General features: G+C 36.6%; 1 protein-coding gene across 6 annotated transcripts in view; it reads left to right on the forward strand.

Moving 5' to 3' along the window:
• Septin2 (septin 2) overlaps positions 1 to 19,196 on the forward strand; it is a 31,186-nt gene that overhangs the window by 2,636 nt on the left and 9,354 nt on the right. For 5 of the 6 annotated variants that reach the window (XM_060368913.1, XM_060368910.1, XM_021632040.2 and 2 more), the window contains exons 2-9: positions 6,120 to 6,150; positions 8,227 to 8,347; positions 12,673 to 12,759; positions 14,230 to 14,353; positions 15,365 to 15,499; positions 15,619 to 15,736; positions 17,399 to 17,500; positions 18,031 to 18,176. In XM_060368913.1, coding sequence (XP_060224896.1) covers positions 6,142 to 6,150; positions 8,227 to 8,347; positions 12,673 to 12,759; positions 14,230 to 14,353; positions 15,365 to 15,499; positions 15,619 to 15,736; positions 17,399 to 17,500; positions 18,031 to 18,176 — 842 coding nt within the window. In that variant the 5' untranslated portion in view covers positions 6,120 to 6,141. The remainder of the gene's footprint in view (positions 1 to 6,119; positions 6,151 to 8,226; positions 8,348 to 12,672; positions 12,760 to 14,229; positions 14,354 to 15,364; positions 15,500 to 15,618; positions 15,737 to 17,398; positions 17,501 to 18,030; positions 18,177 to 19,196) is intronic. The other variant, XM_060368911.1, reaches the window with a different exon arrangement.

The following is a 19,196-nucleotide window of genomic DNA, read 5'->3' on the forward strand; positions in this document are numbered from 1 at the left end:
ATGTAGAAAAGGTACCATTTCCTGTGTCTTGTGGTAGCTTGAAATAAAATACATATAATGATGGTGGAGGCAGGTATTCATGTTTCTACTCTTCAAGTATTTATCCTTCCATGAAAATAAAGGCCATTTTACCCAATGCTTAAAGAAAGAAGTCATACCATTGGAATTCCAGTTTAGAATTGAATTAATTATACCAATTTGGGAAGGAAACAAAATGATATTTTTAGGGCTTGTTTTTCTAATTCTAAATTTGTTAATAGCCAAATATAGTGTTGCATCTCTGTAATCCCAGCACTTGGGAGGTGGAAACAGGATTGCCAGCTCAAAGTGAACCTTGATTACAAAGATTTTGTTTCAAAACCAAACAAGCAAAGAACCTAAAATGTCTTTCTGTTCATTTGAGTGTTTTGAGACATGGTTTTTTTGTTGCCTAGACAATTGGGAAAGTCACTGTATAATCCAAGTTGGCCTCAAATTTGTAATTTCTGCCTCAGCCTCTAGTGCTGTGCTACCACACCTGGTTTGATTTTCATTATTTTATTCTTGTTAAGTATTTTCCCATTTTCATTCCTAAATATTTAATGAAATATTTACTGCTGGATAGAAAAATAAGTTGTTTTATGTTTTTTATTTTTAATGCTGGCATGCAGCTCATTGTCTAGCATACATGAAATCAGGGCTTTACTTCTTAATACCAGACACATAAACACACACACAAAATCACAATCATAATTGAGAAAGAAACTTTCAGTTGTTGAAACATTGTCTCCCTGTGTAGTCCAGGGTGGCCTCTAGTTTGCAAGCATCCTGGCTTTTGAATGCTAAGATTAAGTGGCAGACCACCACAGACAGCTAGAAAGAAACATCTCTTTTTTTTACACCCTATCAAGTAAATTATCTTAGTCTAAATTTTTTGTTGTTGTTGTTCTAGTCTGATCTGGGATTACTCAGGATATTCTTGTGACAGTCAGACACCTGAGATTGAAAGCCTGTACCTTGTAGCCTGCTTTACAGTTGGGCTTTTTTTTTTTTTTTTTTTTAGACCTGGTCTCTATGATGCAGCTCTGGCTGTCCTGGAATTCACTATGTAGGCTAGTCTGGCCTCAAACTCAGAGATCTGCCTCTGCCTCTCAAGTGCTGGGATCAAAGATGTGGGTGGCTAAGCCTGGATACTGTTGTTGTTTGTTTGTTTGTTTGTTTGTTTTTTAATAACTCAAGTATTGTGTTTTTTGCATATTCAGTCCTGTCAGCAAAGTAGTTTTGCTTCATGATCCTTCTTGATACACTAATCTTAAGTAGTGTTAAATCATAAAATTCCAATGTATAGATCCTACTTATATTTTGTTTCTAATGAAAAAAAGGAGGCAGTTGGGTATTTAGTTATACTAAACAACTATAATTAATTTTTCCTAGAAATAATAGATCACCATTTTTAGTAGCCTTGTGCATAAGTGTTATTCTAGGATTTGCTTCACTGTAATCCAGGCAAGTTAGAAATAAACTAATATTGGACTATCTGGGGATTTATTTTGTTTTGTGTGCTTGAAGTCTTTCATTAGTGCTTTAAAGTAATTATGAGAGCAATGAACATTTTCATCTTCTATTGATTATATTTCAAACAGGTTTAGTATCCCTTTTTAAAAACATTGTATTTTATGAATATGACTGTCTTGTCTATATGTACATCAGTGTATCACTATGTCTGGCACACAGGGAGGTTGAAGAGGAGATCAGGTCCCCAGAAACTGTAGTTACACACAGATGTGAGCTGCATGTAGTTGCTGGGAATTGAACCTTGGTCCTCTGGAAGAGTAGCATGTGCTCTTAACCTGAGAACCATCTTTTCAGCCCCTGGTTTAAGGAATCCCATTGTTTAAGGACTGGCATTTGCTATTTGTTTTGGGAAAGAACTCTGAAATGTAGATAAGCAGTTTTCTTAGTAATATTGCCATGCAGATTGATTGCTGAATTTAATTATATACCTCATCAGTATATTTATACATGACTTTCTCTTCATTTGTTAGATTGATACATTACTAGAATCTAATTGTTGGCAAATATTTAAAAATTCTGTATTTATATGTATGAGTGATGTTGAGTTTATGTTTGCTGGTGTTTCTTTGCTCACTAAAGGGCCCTTCCTTCCTTTCTTTTCTGTGTGCATTTGTTGTTGAAATTATGCTGACTTTACAAATAAATTGGAGCACTTTCCTTTTCTCTTCAGTGGCTTGGAATAGTTAGACTTTGTTATTGTCTCTTCAGAGTTCCATGCTGTTTTGCTCTAGTTCCATCTGGTGTTGGCCCCTAGGTTAGGGGTGTGTGTGTGTGTGTTGCTTTCTTTGTTCTTAGAGTTTTGTGGTTGTTGTTGTTGTTGTTGTTTTACATGTATATATGTATTTGAGGAGAATGGGGCATATGTTCCTCGTGTGTGCTGAGATTAAAGGACAACTTGCTGTAGCCCATTCTCTTTACCACGTGGTTCCCAAGCTCTAACTATGATATTCAGGCTAGAAGTCAAGTACCTTTACCCTATCAGCTATCTAGCTGGCCCTATTGCTGGATTTTAATGGGCTATTTATTGGCATTGATTCTAGTTTTTGTTCTATTTTGGTAATTTATAGGAATAGCATTCCCTTATTTTCATTTTGTAGACTTTTTTATAGTCTGTATCTGTCTGTGCCTTCTTTTATGTCTGCTTTCATTTCTTTAATTGGACTTGTATGTAGAATTTGTTTCTGCCGGGCATGGTGGCACGTGCCTTTAACCTCAGCACTGAGGAGGCAGAGGCAGGTGGATGGATCTCTGTGAGTTAGAGGCCAGCCTCATTTATGTAGTGAGTTACAGTACAGCCAGAGATACATAGTTAGACCCTGCCTCAAAAACAGTTTCTTTAAAAGATTTAGCTTTTGAATTACTTGTTCTTCTATTTTTAGAGTAATTTCATTTTTTTTCTCTTTATGAATTTCTTTAGAATTTTCTTGTGATTTGGGGATACTTTTAGGGGCAAAATTAATTTGTTTAGTTTGTTATCATGTGTTATATCTAAGATTACAATTTTCCCTTCCTCCTCTCCTCTCAGTCCTTTCCCTTTTCTCAGGCCCTCCCCTCCATCTTCCCTCTCCCCATGATCCATTCTTCTTCCATTTCCCTTCAGAAGAGGCCAGGCCTTCTAGGGTATCAAGCAAACATGGCATGTCAAGTTGCAATATTAAGGCTGTACAAAGGAACTTATTAGGTAGAAAAGGGTCCCAGAAGCAGGCGAAAGAGCCACAGACAGCCCCCGCTCCCACTGTTAGTAATCCCACAAGAAGACCAAGTTACACAACCATAATATATATGCACAGGACCTAGGTCAGACCCATACAGGCTCTCTAATTTTTGGTTCAGTCTCTCTGAGCCCCCGAGCCCAGGTTAGTGGTACCAGATTTCTGTATTTGCAACAGTATTACTGATAAACATATGTAAAACTCAAGTTTGAGTTTATTGTATACATATGGGCATTGTCATTCCCTCCCTTCCCATCTCCTTTGGTTCCTAGAGACAACTAATGGTTTTTGCTTTGGGGATTTCCTTTGTCTAAGAGTTCAGGATTGTTCCAGCTCCTTGACAGTTTGCTTTGTTTCTTTTTACCTTTAGTTTAAACAAAACATGTGCTTAGAGTGTTGGTTATAAAAAGCTTTCAGGCAGAATGTGGTGATGCACACCTTTGATCCTATCATTCTGGAGACAGAGACAGGCTAGCAAGTTTCAGGACAGTGAGACGCTGTCTCTAGAACAAAACCCTAAAATGTAAATTAAAGCTTTGCACACTTTATTGATAATTTTAAAATGATGTGATTTTATTCATTCCCTATTCCATAAAGCTTCTGTATATCAGTTAAGCAAGATTCGTTGTATTACTGCCTTTCTGCCCTTGGATACTGTTTTTTTTTTTTGTTTGTTTGTTTGTTTGTTTTACTGTTTACTTAGTCTGTGCAGTTCTAAGAAGAGGCTATTAAAGCTTCTTCATTTGAACTGTATTTTTATTAAGTTGACTTGGTATTTTTTTTGTCTTTGCTTTATGGTTTTATCTGCAGGTAAGTATTTGGACAGAGCTGTATTATATCTTTCTTGCAAATTTTTTAAATGATTATTACTTAATACTTTTGTTTTTGTTTTATTCTTTTACCTTGAACTCCATTTGGTTGGTATTAAGAATGTCAAGATGTGTAGGAATATGAGTTTTCAGCTGCTGCTGCAGTGCCATGCCTGCCTCCCTGCTGCCATGATTCCCTGTCATTATGGTGATGGACTTCTATCCCTCTGGAATTAATGAGGCGATTGAAGAAGTGACATCCATTTATGGCAAAGAATGCTGTGTCATTAATGGCTGTGAAAAAAATACTTTTTATTAGAACCAGTGATGATACAGATGGCCCTAAATAGACACTTTGCTTGCAGATATGTTATCAAAACCCAGGCACAGCTATCTATTTAGTGGTTGAATGTGCTTTGGTTAAAAGAGCAAAATATGTACATTCATCAAACAGCCTTAAGGAAATATATGTGTCTACCCTTTTTGGTACAGTTAGAGTTTCCCTTTATGTACTGTGATCAAGGCCAGGTTTCTTTTCCACCCAAAATATTTAATTAAAAATTACAGAATATAAGACTTCTTGACATTTGGGTAGAGAAGATATATTCTGATACAGAAATCTCAGATAACAGAAACAAGCCCAGTTGGAAGGTAAAAAAACTGAAGAATATGATGAATACAAAAATGATCTCATTTTAGAATATCAGCCAGAAAATCCAATTAAAGCTTTGGATTTCAACATCAGTGAAAACGAACCATAAATAGAAGAATTAACTTCATTTGATCATGATGTTTCTATTACAGACTGATGAAGTACTTTTAAGGCACACTTGGCCCTGGTACTTTGTTCTAAACAAACAAACAAACAAACAAACAAACAGAAAAATGGTTCTTTCCAGTTTCTATGACACTAAAAAAATAGCCAGTGTTACCCACAATATCTATGCCTGTATTCTTGCAGGATGAGGATGATGGAGATTTTGAACATGAAGAATGACATAGTGGTAGTATCTACTGGTGTGGAGGGATTCTCCTAGGATCAGATCATTTCACATATAAACAACTGTGCTCGAAATATACTAGTGGAGAAGAACTCCCACAAGTTCACTTCCAGTCATGTAGGAGTTTGGGAAAGAAGAAGGTGAAAAAGTCAGGAGTAAACTGAAAAGGCAAAGAGAAATTTTCCTTTGAGATGTAGATAAGTTGTGTACTGTTGCCTTTCAGAAATGATGTTTATAATTACTAAAGTGATCAGCTGATGACAGCCTTATCTGGGATTTCACTCCCAAGGAAGGGAACAGAAGTTGTTAGAAAGGCAATTTTGGGAGGGCACAGGAACATAGAAAGTATCTAAAGTTGGGCAGATGCTTTTCTCTAATTTTTAACCCTGAAAGATCCACATCCTCACTTGGTATTTTAAATTAGAATTCAGTAAAGAGCTTTACAAGTTCTGATACAAAAAAAAAAACCTTATTTTCAGCATTATTATAAGTTATCAAGTTACAGGATGATCTGTACATGTATATTTGGAACACAACTATGTTTCTATGAAATCCTAAGTATATCCTATGTAATAGCTGTTAAGGAAGTTAGATTTCATTTATTGAGACCAAAATAATTTCACAGTCTTGACCTTTTTGACCCATGGAAGGTGAAAAAAAAAAAAAACAGTAAGAATTTGATGCTGCAGTGAGGAACAGGAGCTAAGTTTCCTGCCATATAATTTAAATTTCTTTCTCAATGTTTTTTGTCTAATATTTATTTTGACTCTGTAGAATATCTCTGTTGTCTAGGATGTAATCAGTACTGAATGAAAACATAAGTATATATTTGGAAACTTAGAAATGAATGAATGTACAGTTGCTTTTATCAACTTACCTAATTTTGTCTTTATATTGAATAATGATTGTTACATCATTTCTAGGGCAATGTTTGAAGTTATTGAGACACTAAAGAAACAAGCTGATGTCACATACCTTCATGGGTCAGTTTATGCTGTTAAATGTATATATACAAACTCAGATCTGTCTTTTTTTTTTAACAGATAGACTGAAAAATCAAGAAATATGTCTAAGGTAAGGTCACAGTTCATTTTTTTACAGTTTAAAGAAAAATTATTTTAAATTTTCAGATAATTAAAAGGTAGGATTTCTATAGATAAATTTCCAATTTTGGACTGTTATTCTAATGTTTTTGATTGCCTTCTTTTCCAAATTTTATTATTATTATTATTATTATTATTGGTTTTCAAGACAGGGTTTCTCTGTGTAACCTTGGCTGTCCTGGACTTGCTTTGTTCTTTTCCAAATTTTTAAATCTAATATGTCAATATGAAGCCTCTTAACTGTCTTAGATTTTCTCATAGCAATCAAGTAGCAACTAAAAATGCTAATAATTCATAAAAATAATTTAATGGGGCTCTTAGACATGCTACATTCATTTATATCAGCCCTTATAAATTGGTCCAGAGCCCTGATATAAAGGACATAAGCAGAGAAAGTAGAACTTGTAGTGGAAAATGCAATGTTATTATTTTTATTTGCCCATTATTTTTGAGTCTATAGTATTTATTGATATCCAATATAAAGCCATAATATCAGTTTTTGCTTTTTATACAAATAGTATAGAACAGAGATAATAAATGCCATCATTCTACCACCCAGAAATAATCACTATGAAGGTTTTAGGTATATTTTTATCTCTGTGTGCATGTGAATGGACAGTTATAAAATGTAATCCTTTTAAAAGGCTATTTTAAAACTTTTTTTTTATTTGGTTTGAATAATGAATTGAAATTTTTTCATTTTCAGTATACCACAACATAAATTTAAGGGGTGTGTGTGTTTGTAGAAGCTACAGTTCAACCTTGGGTGCTATTCCTCACTGTCCACCACTGTTTCGTTTGTTGGTTTGCTTCTTTGTCCTTCCTAGTCTTTTTTATGTATGTCAGTGGGAGGAAGGAGAGAGACAGACAGATCTCTCACTGGTCTGGAGCCTTAACTATGCATCTGTCTTCCCTTGTCCAGTGCTGAGATCACACTGGCTTACCACCTTGCCCAGGTTTGGTTTGGTTTTGTTTTTAATTTGAGTTCTAGTGATTGACTTCAGGTTCTCAGACTTGCAATACAAGCATTCTATCTTCCCATCTCCTAGGTTGTGGTTTTACTTTTCTTGAATTATCACATCTTCATCATCTTTAGTCTTATCAGGCATTCTTTCATCAAGAAATACTGATGTGGTCAGGCATGGTGGCAGGTGCCTATAATCCAAGCAGTTGGAATGCTGAAGCAAAAAGATTGCAAGCTCCAGAGCAGCTGGGAATATGTAGTGAGCCTGTCACAGCAGATAGATACTTCAGTGTCATCAGCTGTGGGCTTTTTTTTTTTTTTTTTTGACATTGAAATCTCAACATTATATTAGATATACTGCCTTTCTTTAGATAAAGCCCTGTGCCATAAGAGAAAGGATAGCAAGAAATGTCTTTATCCCCAGATGTTTCACAGACCCATCATGCCTGATATCTGGTTGGAGGCTGTTCTTTAGCTACATATTGAATGAAAGGAGTCAGTTTTTGTAATTCTCTTTATAATTTAAAGAGAATTATAAATTTAAGCCATAATTTAAATTATTGCACTGAGATAAATTAATCTTACATAGTTAAAGTGCTAGGTAGAATATTGCCTAATAAAATATGAGTCAGCATATAGGTAAGAAGTTGGATTGGCTCTTTTTAAAAAAAAAGATTTATTTTTATTTTATGTGTATTGGTGTTTTGCCTGCATGTATGTTTGTATTAGGGTATTGAAGCCCCTGGACCTGGAGTTGCAGACAGTTGTGAGCTGCCATGTGGTTGCTGGGAATTGATCTGTGTCCTCTGGAAGAGCAGCCAGTTCTCTTAACCACTGAGCCATCTCTCCAGGCCTGGATATATATATATATATATATATTTTTTTTTTTTCTTTTCTTAATCCTCTTAAGTGAACATTGTTTTCTGATAAAAGTTTAAGTTTTGAAAGTAATTATTTGTGGAGTTTCTTTGTTGATTTGTGAGAACTACTGATTACATATGTTTATCACAGGTCTGATAATGTCATAAAAGCAACCAATAAGATGTTTATTAGCTCTTCTTTATTTTTTAAATCTTATTTTAGCAACAACCAACTCAGTTTATAAATCCAGAAACACCTGGCTATGTTGGATTTGCAAATCTTCCCAATCAAGTTCACCGAAAATCAGTGAAAAAGGGGTTCGAGTTCACACTGATGGTTGTTGGTAAGATGTTATCTTACTAAATATTTCCCTTTCCCAACCTATGAAATGCACTGGCCCAACCTGTAATTTAAGTAAGAAAGTTTCTTTCTTGGCAAACTCAACTCTGGAAGTTAAAACAAATGTATGTTTAAATTGGACCAAGATTTCATATATATGCAATCATATTCAGGAAATTTTGCTCAAGAGGAAAATACGATTTTTATGTTATTTTCTTATTTATGTACAATAAAGGGTTTTGTGTGTGTGTGTGATAATTAACTTTCAGAATAGTCACCAGTGATACTTGCCTCCTAGTATTCATAACCCTTACCAGGATTAGTTTGGGGTTTTTACTGTTGTTATTTTTGTTCTTTTTTGTTTTGTTTTGTTTTGTTATGTATTATTTGTATATGCCTGTGTGTTCAATGTACACAGAGGCACACTTGTGTAGAGTTGGTTCTCTCCTTCCATCTTTATATGGGTTCTAAATAGAATTCAGGTCATCAGGCTTGAGCAACAAGTGTCTTTACTTTCAGAATCATCTTGTTGGTCCCCACCCCTATTTTAATAGCTGTAGATGAATGTTGTAGAAATGCTGTAACTTCCAAGACTAGTAAATAAAAGATAATATAGCTCTTACCTTGCCATCATTGAATCACTTACTCTAGGGGAAGTGAGGTGTCATGACTTAATAAAGAAGTCTACAGGGAAGCCTGGCTGTGGTGGGGCACACCTTTATTCTAATCCCAGAACTTGGGAGACAGAGGCAGGTGGATCTCTGTGAGTTCGAGGCCAGCCTGCTCTACAAAGCAAATTCCAGGACAGCCGTGGCTACACAGAAAAACCCTGTCTTGTAAAACAAACAAACAAAAAAGAAGTCACAAGGCAAGGAACAGAGGCTGCCAGTAGCCTTATCAGTGACTTCCTTCAGAAGCAGTTAGGCTTCCTGTGCATGTCTACTACCCCCTCTGATATTGGCCACTATCTTACAAGGGACACCAAACCAGAAGGATCTTAAAGGCCAGACATGATAGTGATACTTTTAATCTCAGCACTTTTGAGGCAAAGACAGGAAGATCTCAGTGATTTTGAAGGCAGCCTGGGACAGCTCTGGGACAGCCAGAACTACGTAGACCCTGTCTCAAAAAGCAAAAACAACAACAAAAATAGACATTGTCAAATTTTGTGACAATCCAGATTTGTGAGGTATTGTTATAGGTGAATTTGTAGAATGGTTACATACTAGAGATGGCTAATCATTTAGTATTGTGTTTAATTTTCACTTAAAAGTTAGTAATTCATAAAATTATAGAGGAAGTCCATTGAAATTGAATGGTTGCTTGAATGTATTTTCATTGTATCAGATATAGATGCTGTTATAATGTATTTTGGATCATAGCATATATTGTGTTTTAGCATGCCAGTAGATGCTTAATGATGAATTATGGTGGGTTTTTTAAAATTATTGTTGTTACTGGCTTTTTGCTTTTTGTTTTTTAAACAGGATTTCACTATGTAGCACTGGCTGACCTAGAACTAGCTGTGTAGAGCAGGCCAGCTTCAAACCTACAGAGATATGCATGTCACTGCCTTCTGTGTGTTGTTTAAGGCTTGAGCCACCACACCTGGCTTTAATGATGAACTGTTGATTCTGTTTCCCATCCATACTTTAGTTAGTTTTTGACAATTGAAAAATTTTCAAAACAAAATAAGCATTTGAAAAGCTTTATGATGGCCATGACTACGTAAGACCTGATTATTTCTAGAATTAATAGTTCACAGACCTAAAATGAGGATATTGGGAATTCTTACTGACATATTTTAACCTATTTTAGGAGTATAATTACATAATAAAATAATGTGAATTTCAGTTCTTGATAGAAAATGCCAGTGTAATCCATCATACTATCATCTGATGTGTAGCTCTCAAAAAACAAGCAGTCTCTGACTGTATAATTCAGGGTTCAGTAAGCTTTCTAAAAAGGACCACGTTAACTTGGATGAGGTAGTTAATTGTCTAGACTCACTAAACCATAGCAGCCATGTAAGGTAAAAATTTTAAAAATCATATATAAACTTTAGACAAGTAGAAAATACTACCCCCAACTTTTGAGTTTATGAGACAGTTTTATGTAACCCAGGCTAACTTCAGACCGGCTGTGATCTTAAACTCTGATTGCCCTGCCTTTACCACATAAGTACTAGCACAGTGCCTAGCTCCCATACCTATTTCATTAGTTAAGCTTTATTCCATTCTAAATCACAAAAAAAGTACAGACTAGTGTTTATGAACAAAATTTTAGCAAGGCCAACAATGCACTCAGTGTTTCTATGGTATGATCTATGTGTTCCTGGAAAAAAGAAAATCATGATATGCAGAACCATGTGACAAAAATCCATGAGGCTTGTGCAGAAAATAGCAAACAGCTCAAGTTCTCTACCATTGATATGTTAAGAGACCTTAGAGAGAAGACACTTACTGCTCTTCCTGAGGACCTGGGTTCAGTCCCTAGCACTCACATGGAATTTATAGCCACCATAATTCCAGTTCCAGGGTACCCAAGCCTTGTTCTGGCTTCCTCGGATACTGTAGGCATATGGTACACTTACATGCAGGCAAAATATATCATACACATGAAATATTGTTTTAAGTCTACAGGAATATTATGTTATCTTAGATCATTTTATGTAGTTAGAATACCATAGAGTGTAGAGTGTGTTATTTATGAAGAAAATATTTCTGGGAACTATGAGTCCAGTGTGACAAAGGACCCTATCTAAAGAGATCCTTCTTGCTGTGTTGTAATGGAATTGAGGGCATCATGTGGTGAGGGAGTATAGTTTCATAACAGCCACTCCTGAGTAAAGTAGTAATCTATTCTTGAAAATAGTAGTAGCCCTATGACCAATACAATGATAGCTGAACTTTAAGAGTTTTGGAGGGAACTTTTAAACCTGAGCTAACGGTTAAAATACTGTTAATCAGATAAGCCAGTATGACTTGATTAGGTCTTGACATTTGACTCTGAAGTTGGCCACATACGGGATTGCAGCTCTTGAGTTTCTGGGAGGTTGTGGAAATGAATTGTCAATGATAGATGGAAAGTGTTAGCACTAGTGTAGTGAGTGTGGCTCAAAACATTTGTTGAAGTAACTGATAGATATTTGATGTGTGTCCATTTGGAGGTAGTTTCTGCTCCAGTTTCTACCCAGTGAACATTGCATAAATGTAAGCAAATGTGAAACTTGTATTATACTGATATAATTCCCTAATATCATAATTCCTTTGCAACAGATTGTTAATATCAAGCATGTTAGTTATAAGAGAGCTGACAAGTTTACACAGTAACACATGGGTTAACATTTTGTCTACTATTTTAACATTTTGGGTTATTGTTGTCTACTGTGGTATGAAATTTACCAGCAAGTGATTTTAAAAGCTTTAAAAGGGCTGAAGAGATGACTCGGTGGTTAAGAGCACTTTCTGGTTCAATTCCCAGCTACCACAGGCAGCTTACAGTTGAAACTCCAGCTCCAGAGGATCTAAGGCCCTCTTCTGGCCAATGTGGGCACATGTGTGGGTACACTTGCGTACATGCAGGCAAAGCACTTAGGCACATCAATTGTAAATAAACAGTTTTAAGGACAGAACCCAACCAGGCATGGTGATGCACACCTGTAATCCCAGCACTCGGGGAGGAGGAACATTAAGAGATCAAAGCTACCCTTAGCTAACTAGGGAGTTTGAGGCCAGCCACATGAGACCATCTCAAAAAACAAACAAAAAAGGAAAGGAGATACAAAACCTTAACAGCACTATTATTGAATATAAAAGCATAGTGTTTAGGGATAACCAGAAAAATTTGCATGAAAATAAGAATGAAGCTTCTTAAGTGATAAAAATCAACACTAAAGAACAGCAACAACAGAATTCCAAAGTATGTTCTATATACCTGTGAATAGATAAAATTTGTTTGTGACGGGCTGGAGTGATGGCTCAGAGGTTAAGAACAGTCACTGTTCTTCCAAAGGTCCTGAGTTCAATTCCCAGCAACCACATGGTGGCTCATAACCATCTATAGTAAGATCTGGTGTGCAGGCAGAATGTTGTATAAATAATAAAAATAAATCTTTTAAAAAAAATTTGTTTGTGATTATGCCACTAACAAATTCTGCAATTCCATAGACTTGGTTAAAATTAGGTTTCTGTTTTTTGACTTTGAGCAAGTTGCTCACCTTCCTTGAGCATCCACGTCCCTTTTTGTGAAGAATATGTGGTGGTAAGCATTCCAAGTTTAACAGTGATCTGGGAGAAGGTCATGACAGTGTTTTCATTTTCATTTAAGGTGAATCTGGTCTAGGAAAATCAACTCTCATAAACAGCTTATTCCTGACTGATCTCTACCCTGAAAGAATTATACCTGGAGCTGCAGGTAAACATCTCTACATCACCTGAACATTGTTAGAATATAATTGATATCTTAAGCTGTGGCTGTGTGTTTTGTTCAGTCCCTTTGTGTTTTGTAAACTGTCACTTAAGTAGGGACAGTGTGCTATATCTGAGATCCTGATATCTTGGTTGTAGACTTTGTTCTACACTTACCTGTGTAACTAACCTTTATTTCAGTTACCTATTAAATGTCCTAGTTTTCTATCCATATTGTAACTGAAAGAATTTCATGTCTTTAAAAAGTTACATACAAGAGTGAGAATGTGCCTCAGTGTTAGAGCCCTTCCCAGCATACATGATGTCATAGGTTCAATCCTCTATATTATCTAAAAAATATAATTTAAAATGTTATGTACATAGAAAATTACTATAGGAATCCATGCCTAGGGCTGGAGAGATGGCTCAGTGGTTAAGAGCACTATCTGCTCTTCCAGAGGTTCGAAGTTCAATTCCCAGCAACCACATGGTGGCTCATAACCATCTATAATGTGATCTGATGCCCTCTTCTGGCATGCAGGTGTACATGCAAACAGATTACTCATATACATAAAATAAATAAATAAATCTAAAAGGAATACATGCCTAATTTGTCTGTTCTCTGATTATCCAGGCATAGGACACTGGCATTCTCAAATATGTTTGTTTGCTTTACAATGCTGTGAGTTGAACCTAGGGCCTTTTACATACTAGTCAAATGCTCTATCACTGGCCTACATTTCTAGCCTCATAAATACTTGTTATCAAGAATAGAGTAAGCTTATAATGCCAACCACAGTAAAGATGTACAACCTTTTCACCAATATTTTTATGTCCTGTTTTTAAATAAACTCATAAATTTTTTGTCTCAGAAACTTAAGATTTAAAATTTTTTCATAATGTGTGTGTATTTGTACATTCATGTATGCATGCATATATGGAAGTCAGGAATTGGTTCTCTACTTCTTCCATATGGGTTCCAGGAATTGAACTCAGGTCATCATCAGGCTTGGCAACTGGTGCTTGTATTTCATGAGCTATTTTGTTAGTCCTAGTATTGCTATTTGAAGATTTTTTTTTTTTTAATTTGTTTGAATGTTTTCCCTGAATGTATATGTGTATACCATATATTTGCCTGGTGCCCTTGGAGGTTGGATCCCCTAGAACTAAAGTTCCGGATGGTTGTGAACCTTAGAGATTGAACCTTAATTTTCTGCAAGAGTAACAAGTATTCGTAACTGCTGAGCCATCTCTCCAGCCCCTCAATGTTGTTATTTTTAATGGTCCCAAGAAAAACATTCATTTTTAGCACCAAAATTTTCCTTGCTGACTCTGAATCTTTTTAAACAGTCCTTATATTACTTTCCAAGAACTTCAAAGTCATTTTTTGTAAGAACATAAATAATGGATAATCTTTCCTTTTGCATGCTGCCTTGATTTCAAGGTACGTTTTCTATTAAGTTTATTTCTTTTCTAGAGAAAATTGAAAGAACTGTCCAGATTGAGGCTTCAACTGTTGAGATTGAAGAGCGGGGTGTGAAGCTTCGGCTTACAGTAGTGGACACACCTGGTTATGGGGATGCCATCAACTGCAGGGATTGGTATGAACCCACAAAGGGTGCATAGCCCCCCAAAGTGCCCAGTGCTATGCATTTGTTTTTATTTACTTAACATAACATATGTATGTTTATAGACAATGTTAAGAACACTTGAAGTTGCTGGAGCTAATCACTTAAAGTTTAAATATGGCTGCTTTGAAACACAGTCTCACTATATAATCCTGGCTGGCCTTGAACTCAAATTCCCTTGTCTTGCTTGCCTAAGTCTTTTGATGACCGGCACTATGTCCACCTTGAGAATTAGTTTTTTCTAAGAGCACTCAAAGTTAACCACCTATAAACTGCTAACGTAAACAAAGCACTGTGATAACAACTGCAACTAGTGGACAAGTTGCTCTTCTTGTATGTATGTCCCTTCCATATGGTAGGAGGGGAAACTTGAGTCATAGTACCTGTAAATGACTGCTCTTTGTCATCATTTTTACAAATAAGGAAATTAAGAAGGTAGAGCAACCTGTTGCCTTATTGTGCAGAAAATCCCACTTTTGTTCCTACTTCCTCCTTGTCGTAAACTTGCCAAAATAAAGCATCAACTTTGCAGCACTGAGGGAAGGAAGGAAGGGGGATGCTGCTCCTAGTTCTGCATTAAGAATATTTCCCTTCTCATCATGCTGTGAACTTGCTGTCCTGTTTGGGAGCTTACATAATCCTCCTTTGGACTGCACGCTTTCTGATATTGCCCTGTTTCTTGGCCTCTTGTGAAGCAGTTGTGTGTCTTCAGAGGGTTGGCAGCCTTCCTGTTTCACAGGGCAACTATCAGGTACTTTGTAACCTGTTGTTGACTTGCATTGCTTTATTGAAACTGTTTAATACTTGTCACAGTTTAAAAACAAAGCCCATACACCTTTATTTTGCTAAAGATTGACAGTCAGTCTTCTGTTATGGATTGTTTTACATACTATCTGCAAAAGGAGAGAGGAATGTGTTTTTCCTTTGAAGTTAGGAAGTACCTTTCTCTGCACCTGATGATTACTGTTGAAATTTATGTTTCAGTTTTAAGACAATTATCTCCTACATTGATGAGCAGTTTGAACGCTACCTACATGATGAGAGTGGACTGAACCGACGGCACATCATTGATAACAGGGTTCATTGTTGCTTCTACTTCATCTCACCTTTTGGACATGGGTGAGTCAGTTCTTTACCACAGAAAGATGCTGCATATTATAATACAAGAATGAGATGATTTTGAGGAAAAAAAATGTGTATGTTATATTCCTTGCTTTTTCTAAATGTGTGACATTTAGACTGAAGCCCTTGGATGTTGCATTTATGAAAGCGATACACAATAAAGTGAACATTGTGCCTGTCATCGCGAAAGCTGACACTCTAACTCTGAAGGAGCGTGAGCGGCTAAAAAAAAGGGTGAGTAAGAACTGGCCACTCCTGCTCCTTAGCATGACTTTGAGCCAGCTGCCCAGGAAACAGGAGGAAGGAAGACTCACTTGAGTTGCAGAATTCATTTCTCCTTATGTATTAGCATTCAAAGAGTACTCAATATTTGTAGGGTTGTTTGTGTTTGTTCTGCTTTTTACTTTTCATTCTCATGAAAGAGTCAAATTTGTATAGTTTACATTCTTCTTAGATAAAAATAGCCTTATCGCGTAGGAAGTGGCTGAGTATAAGGAGCCCCCAACAAATACTGAGGGGGTAATGTGACATGGAAGAGTGCTTTCCCCAGGAAGGTTTGTTACCTTAGCCCGAATGCTTCACTGCAGTGCCCCACCGAAGGGCGGGTCTAAGGAGAATTGTTTCCTGTATTTGGGTTTGAAACTCATGTTGCAGCTATCTGCACCACCTGATGCATATCACCTCTCAGCTAATCCAACACTGACCAGCCTCTGCAGTGTCCTGCTTGGTTGTTTAATTATGACCAGCCTCTGCAGTGTCCTGTTTGGTTGTTTAATTAATTGTTATTCTCACTATGGTTTGGGTTTTTGGTTTGTTTGTTATTTGTTTGTTTGTTTGTTTGTTTGTTTGTTTGTTTGAGACAGGATTTCTCTATGTAGTTCTAGCTGTCCTGGAACTCACTTTGGAGACTAGACTCGCCTCAAACTCAGAGATCCACCTGCTTCTGCCTCCCATGTACCAGGGTTAAAGGTGTGTACCAGTATACCCAGCTATTTTGGTTTTGTTGTTTTGGTTTTGAGATAGGTACTGAAAGCATGTGCCACCATGCCCATCTCATGATTAATCAATCAATCAATTAATTAATTTTGATATTTTGAGATACGTAGATAGACCAGGTTGGCTTGAACTCAGAGATCTACCAGCCTCTTCTTCCAGATGCTGGGATTACTCTCCCTAATAATTTTTTTCCTGCATGATATACTCCTCCTCCCATTCTGTAACTATGTGTGAGACTCCTGACTATTGCCCAGGAGTTTCAGGTGCTTAGAGTGTCTCTCTCTGTTCTCTGGCTCTTGTCTTGATAGATGATTATGGGAGTATTTTCAGTTTAACTGTTATTGGAGCTGTCATTATTCCTACTACTTTGTTTAATGTGACAGAATAGAATTGTTACTATTATTGTTATTTCTAAAGAAGAAGAGCTCTCAAAATTCAAACATAAATAACTGTTTTATCATTTGAAAAATTCCTTGAAAATAGCTGGGCACAGTGGCACATACCTGTAATCCCCAGGACTCAGGAAGGCAAAGGCAGGTAGATCTCTATGAGTTTGAGGCCAGCCTGGTCTACAAAGTAAGTCCATGACAGCCAAGGCTGCACAGAGAAATCTAATCTCATAAAAGACAAAAACAAACAACAACAAAAAAAATTACTTGTTGACAATAACTTACCAGTTTTTGGATCATTGATATATAAATAATTCTTACATATTTTTAGTGGATTTTGGTTTTGGTTGTTTTTTGTTTTGTCACTCTGGTTGCTCTGAAACTTACTGTGTACAACAATTTACAAAGTTCTGCCTGTCTCAGCCTCTTGAGTATAATTCTTGTAACTTTCTAATGAGTTAGCTAAAATAATATGCAGCAAAAATTGATTCTAGTTGTGTTATTGTTCTAGATCTTGGATGAAATTGAAGAGCATAACATCAAAATCTATCACTTACCTGATGCAGAGTCAGATGAAGATGAAGATTTTAAAGAGCAGACTAGACTCCTCAAGGTAAGGACTATCCCAGTATATAGGATAAGCAATTCCTGTTCCCTGTTTTCTTGTGTACATATTTTAAAAGACAATTTGGCCAAGAAAACTTAACTGTCACAAGATTTGGAAAGTCCTATTACAATTTGGTTTTGCTATATAGATGAAACTTAAGGCTTGAAAATGTCATTGCAGACTTTTATTTGTTTAGACTTTGTTCCATGTGGAAAATAATTGCCATTTCTGAGTAAATTGTGTTACTTATGTAGCACTCAATCAAATGTATTTAAGACCAGGCAATAGTGTTACACACTTAATTACCAACACTGAGGAGGCTGGTGGATGCAGAGGCAGGATAAGCACTGTGAGTTAGAGGTCAGTGTGGTCTACATAGCCAATTCCAGGTCATCCATAACTATGTATTGAGGCCCTGTCTCAAAACAAAAGTACAGAAAAGCCACTTTGTAGTATAGCAGCAGGGAGCCATTTCTGTGTCCATCTTGGTTTACAGTGAACATTGGTGTTCTCTACTACCTTGTGTTTCTTTCTAGGCCAGTATTCCATTCTCTGTGGTTGGCTCCAACCAGTTGATTGAAGCCAAAGGCAAGAAGGTCAGAGGTCGTCTCTACCCATGGGGTGTTGTGGAGGTGGAGAACCCAGAACACAATGACTTCCTGAAGCTTAGAACAATGCTCATGTAAGATACTTGTTGCATTCACTACGACAAAGCAAAACGTGAAGAACAGGACATTCAGAAATTGGGTATACCGCTATCTCAACTAACAAGACCATTGCAATTTGGAACAGAGGTTCTTTATTGGGGCTCTAAATTTTTGTTGAACTACTACTCTCTTTCTCCTAGGACTTGTAGTGTAGTAATTGTTTTCTTGCTCTCTCATCTTAAACCACTGAGCTAAAGGGAAATTTAACTATGACCTAAGAGGTTCTGCGTCCTCCTAGAAGGTGGACAGTCTCTTGCAGTTTCCCCAGGTCAGCTCTAACACACAGTGCTTCTCCTTGTTAGCCTGAAGATCTCACATTAGATGAGAGAAACCTCATTTAGCCTTGAGGTTTTCATTTATTTTTAGCAACTGATAAACATCTTTCCTTTACAGGTGAGTTTCATTTTTATAGTAATAAAAATGTTGGTTGGCTTCAAATTCTCTGTGTATCCAAGGATGACTTTGAACTTTTGGTTCTCCTTCCTCTACCTCCCCCTGTGCTGGTATTCTAGGCATGTGTCACCACACCCAGTTTATACAGTGCTGCAAATTGAACCAAGGGACTTGATTATGCTAGATAAGCACTTTAATCCCCAGCACCTTTGCTGTTAAGAGGGTAAAGTATAGGTGGTGCTTTTCTTTTGCTCTGATAAACTACCATAACAAAGGCAACTTGTAAAAGGATTTACTTGGGCTTAATGTTGTGGCGGGGAAGTAACAGGTACTATAGTTAATAACTAGCTGAGAACTTAAACTGAGTGCAGGAAGCAGCAAGAACACACTGGAAATGGCAGGAGGCTTTGAAATCTCAATGCCCATATGAGTAGTACACTTTCCTTCAGTAAGACCAAAGCTCTTAAACATACCCAGACCGTGCCACCAATTGGGAACCGAACGATCAAGCATCTGAGTCTGTGGGGAACGTTTTTCATCTGTTTTTTCACCATTCTAAAAGAAAGTGTATTGTTTAAAGTGTGCTTCAAGGGAGGCTGGGA

The sequence above is a fragment of the Meriones unguiculatus genome, chromosome 15 (genome assembly GCF_030254825.1).
Source record: "Meriones unguiculatus strain TT.TT164.6M chromosome 15, Bangor_MerUng_6.1, whole genome shotgun sequence".
In the NCBI taxonomy this organism is placed as follows: Eukaryota; Metazoa; Chordata; class Mammalia; order Rodentia; family Muridae; genus Meriones; species Meriones unguiculatus.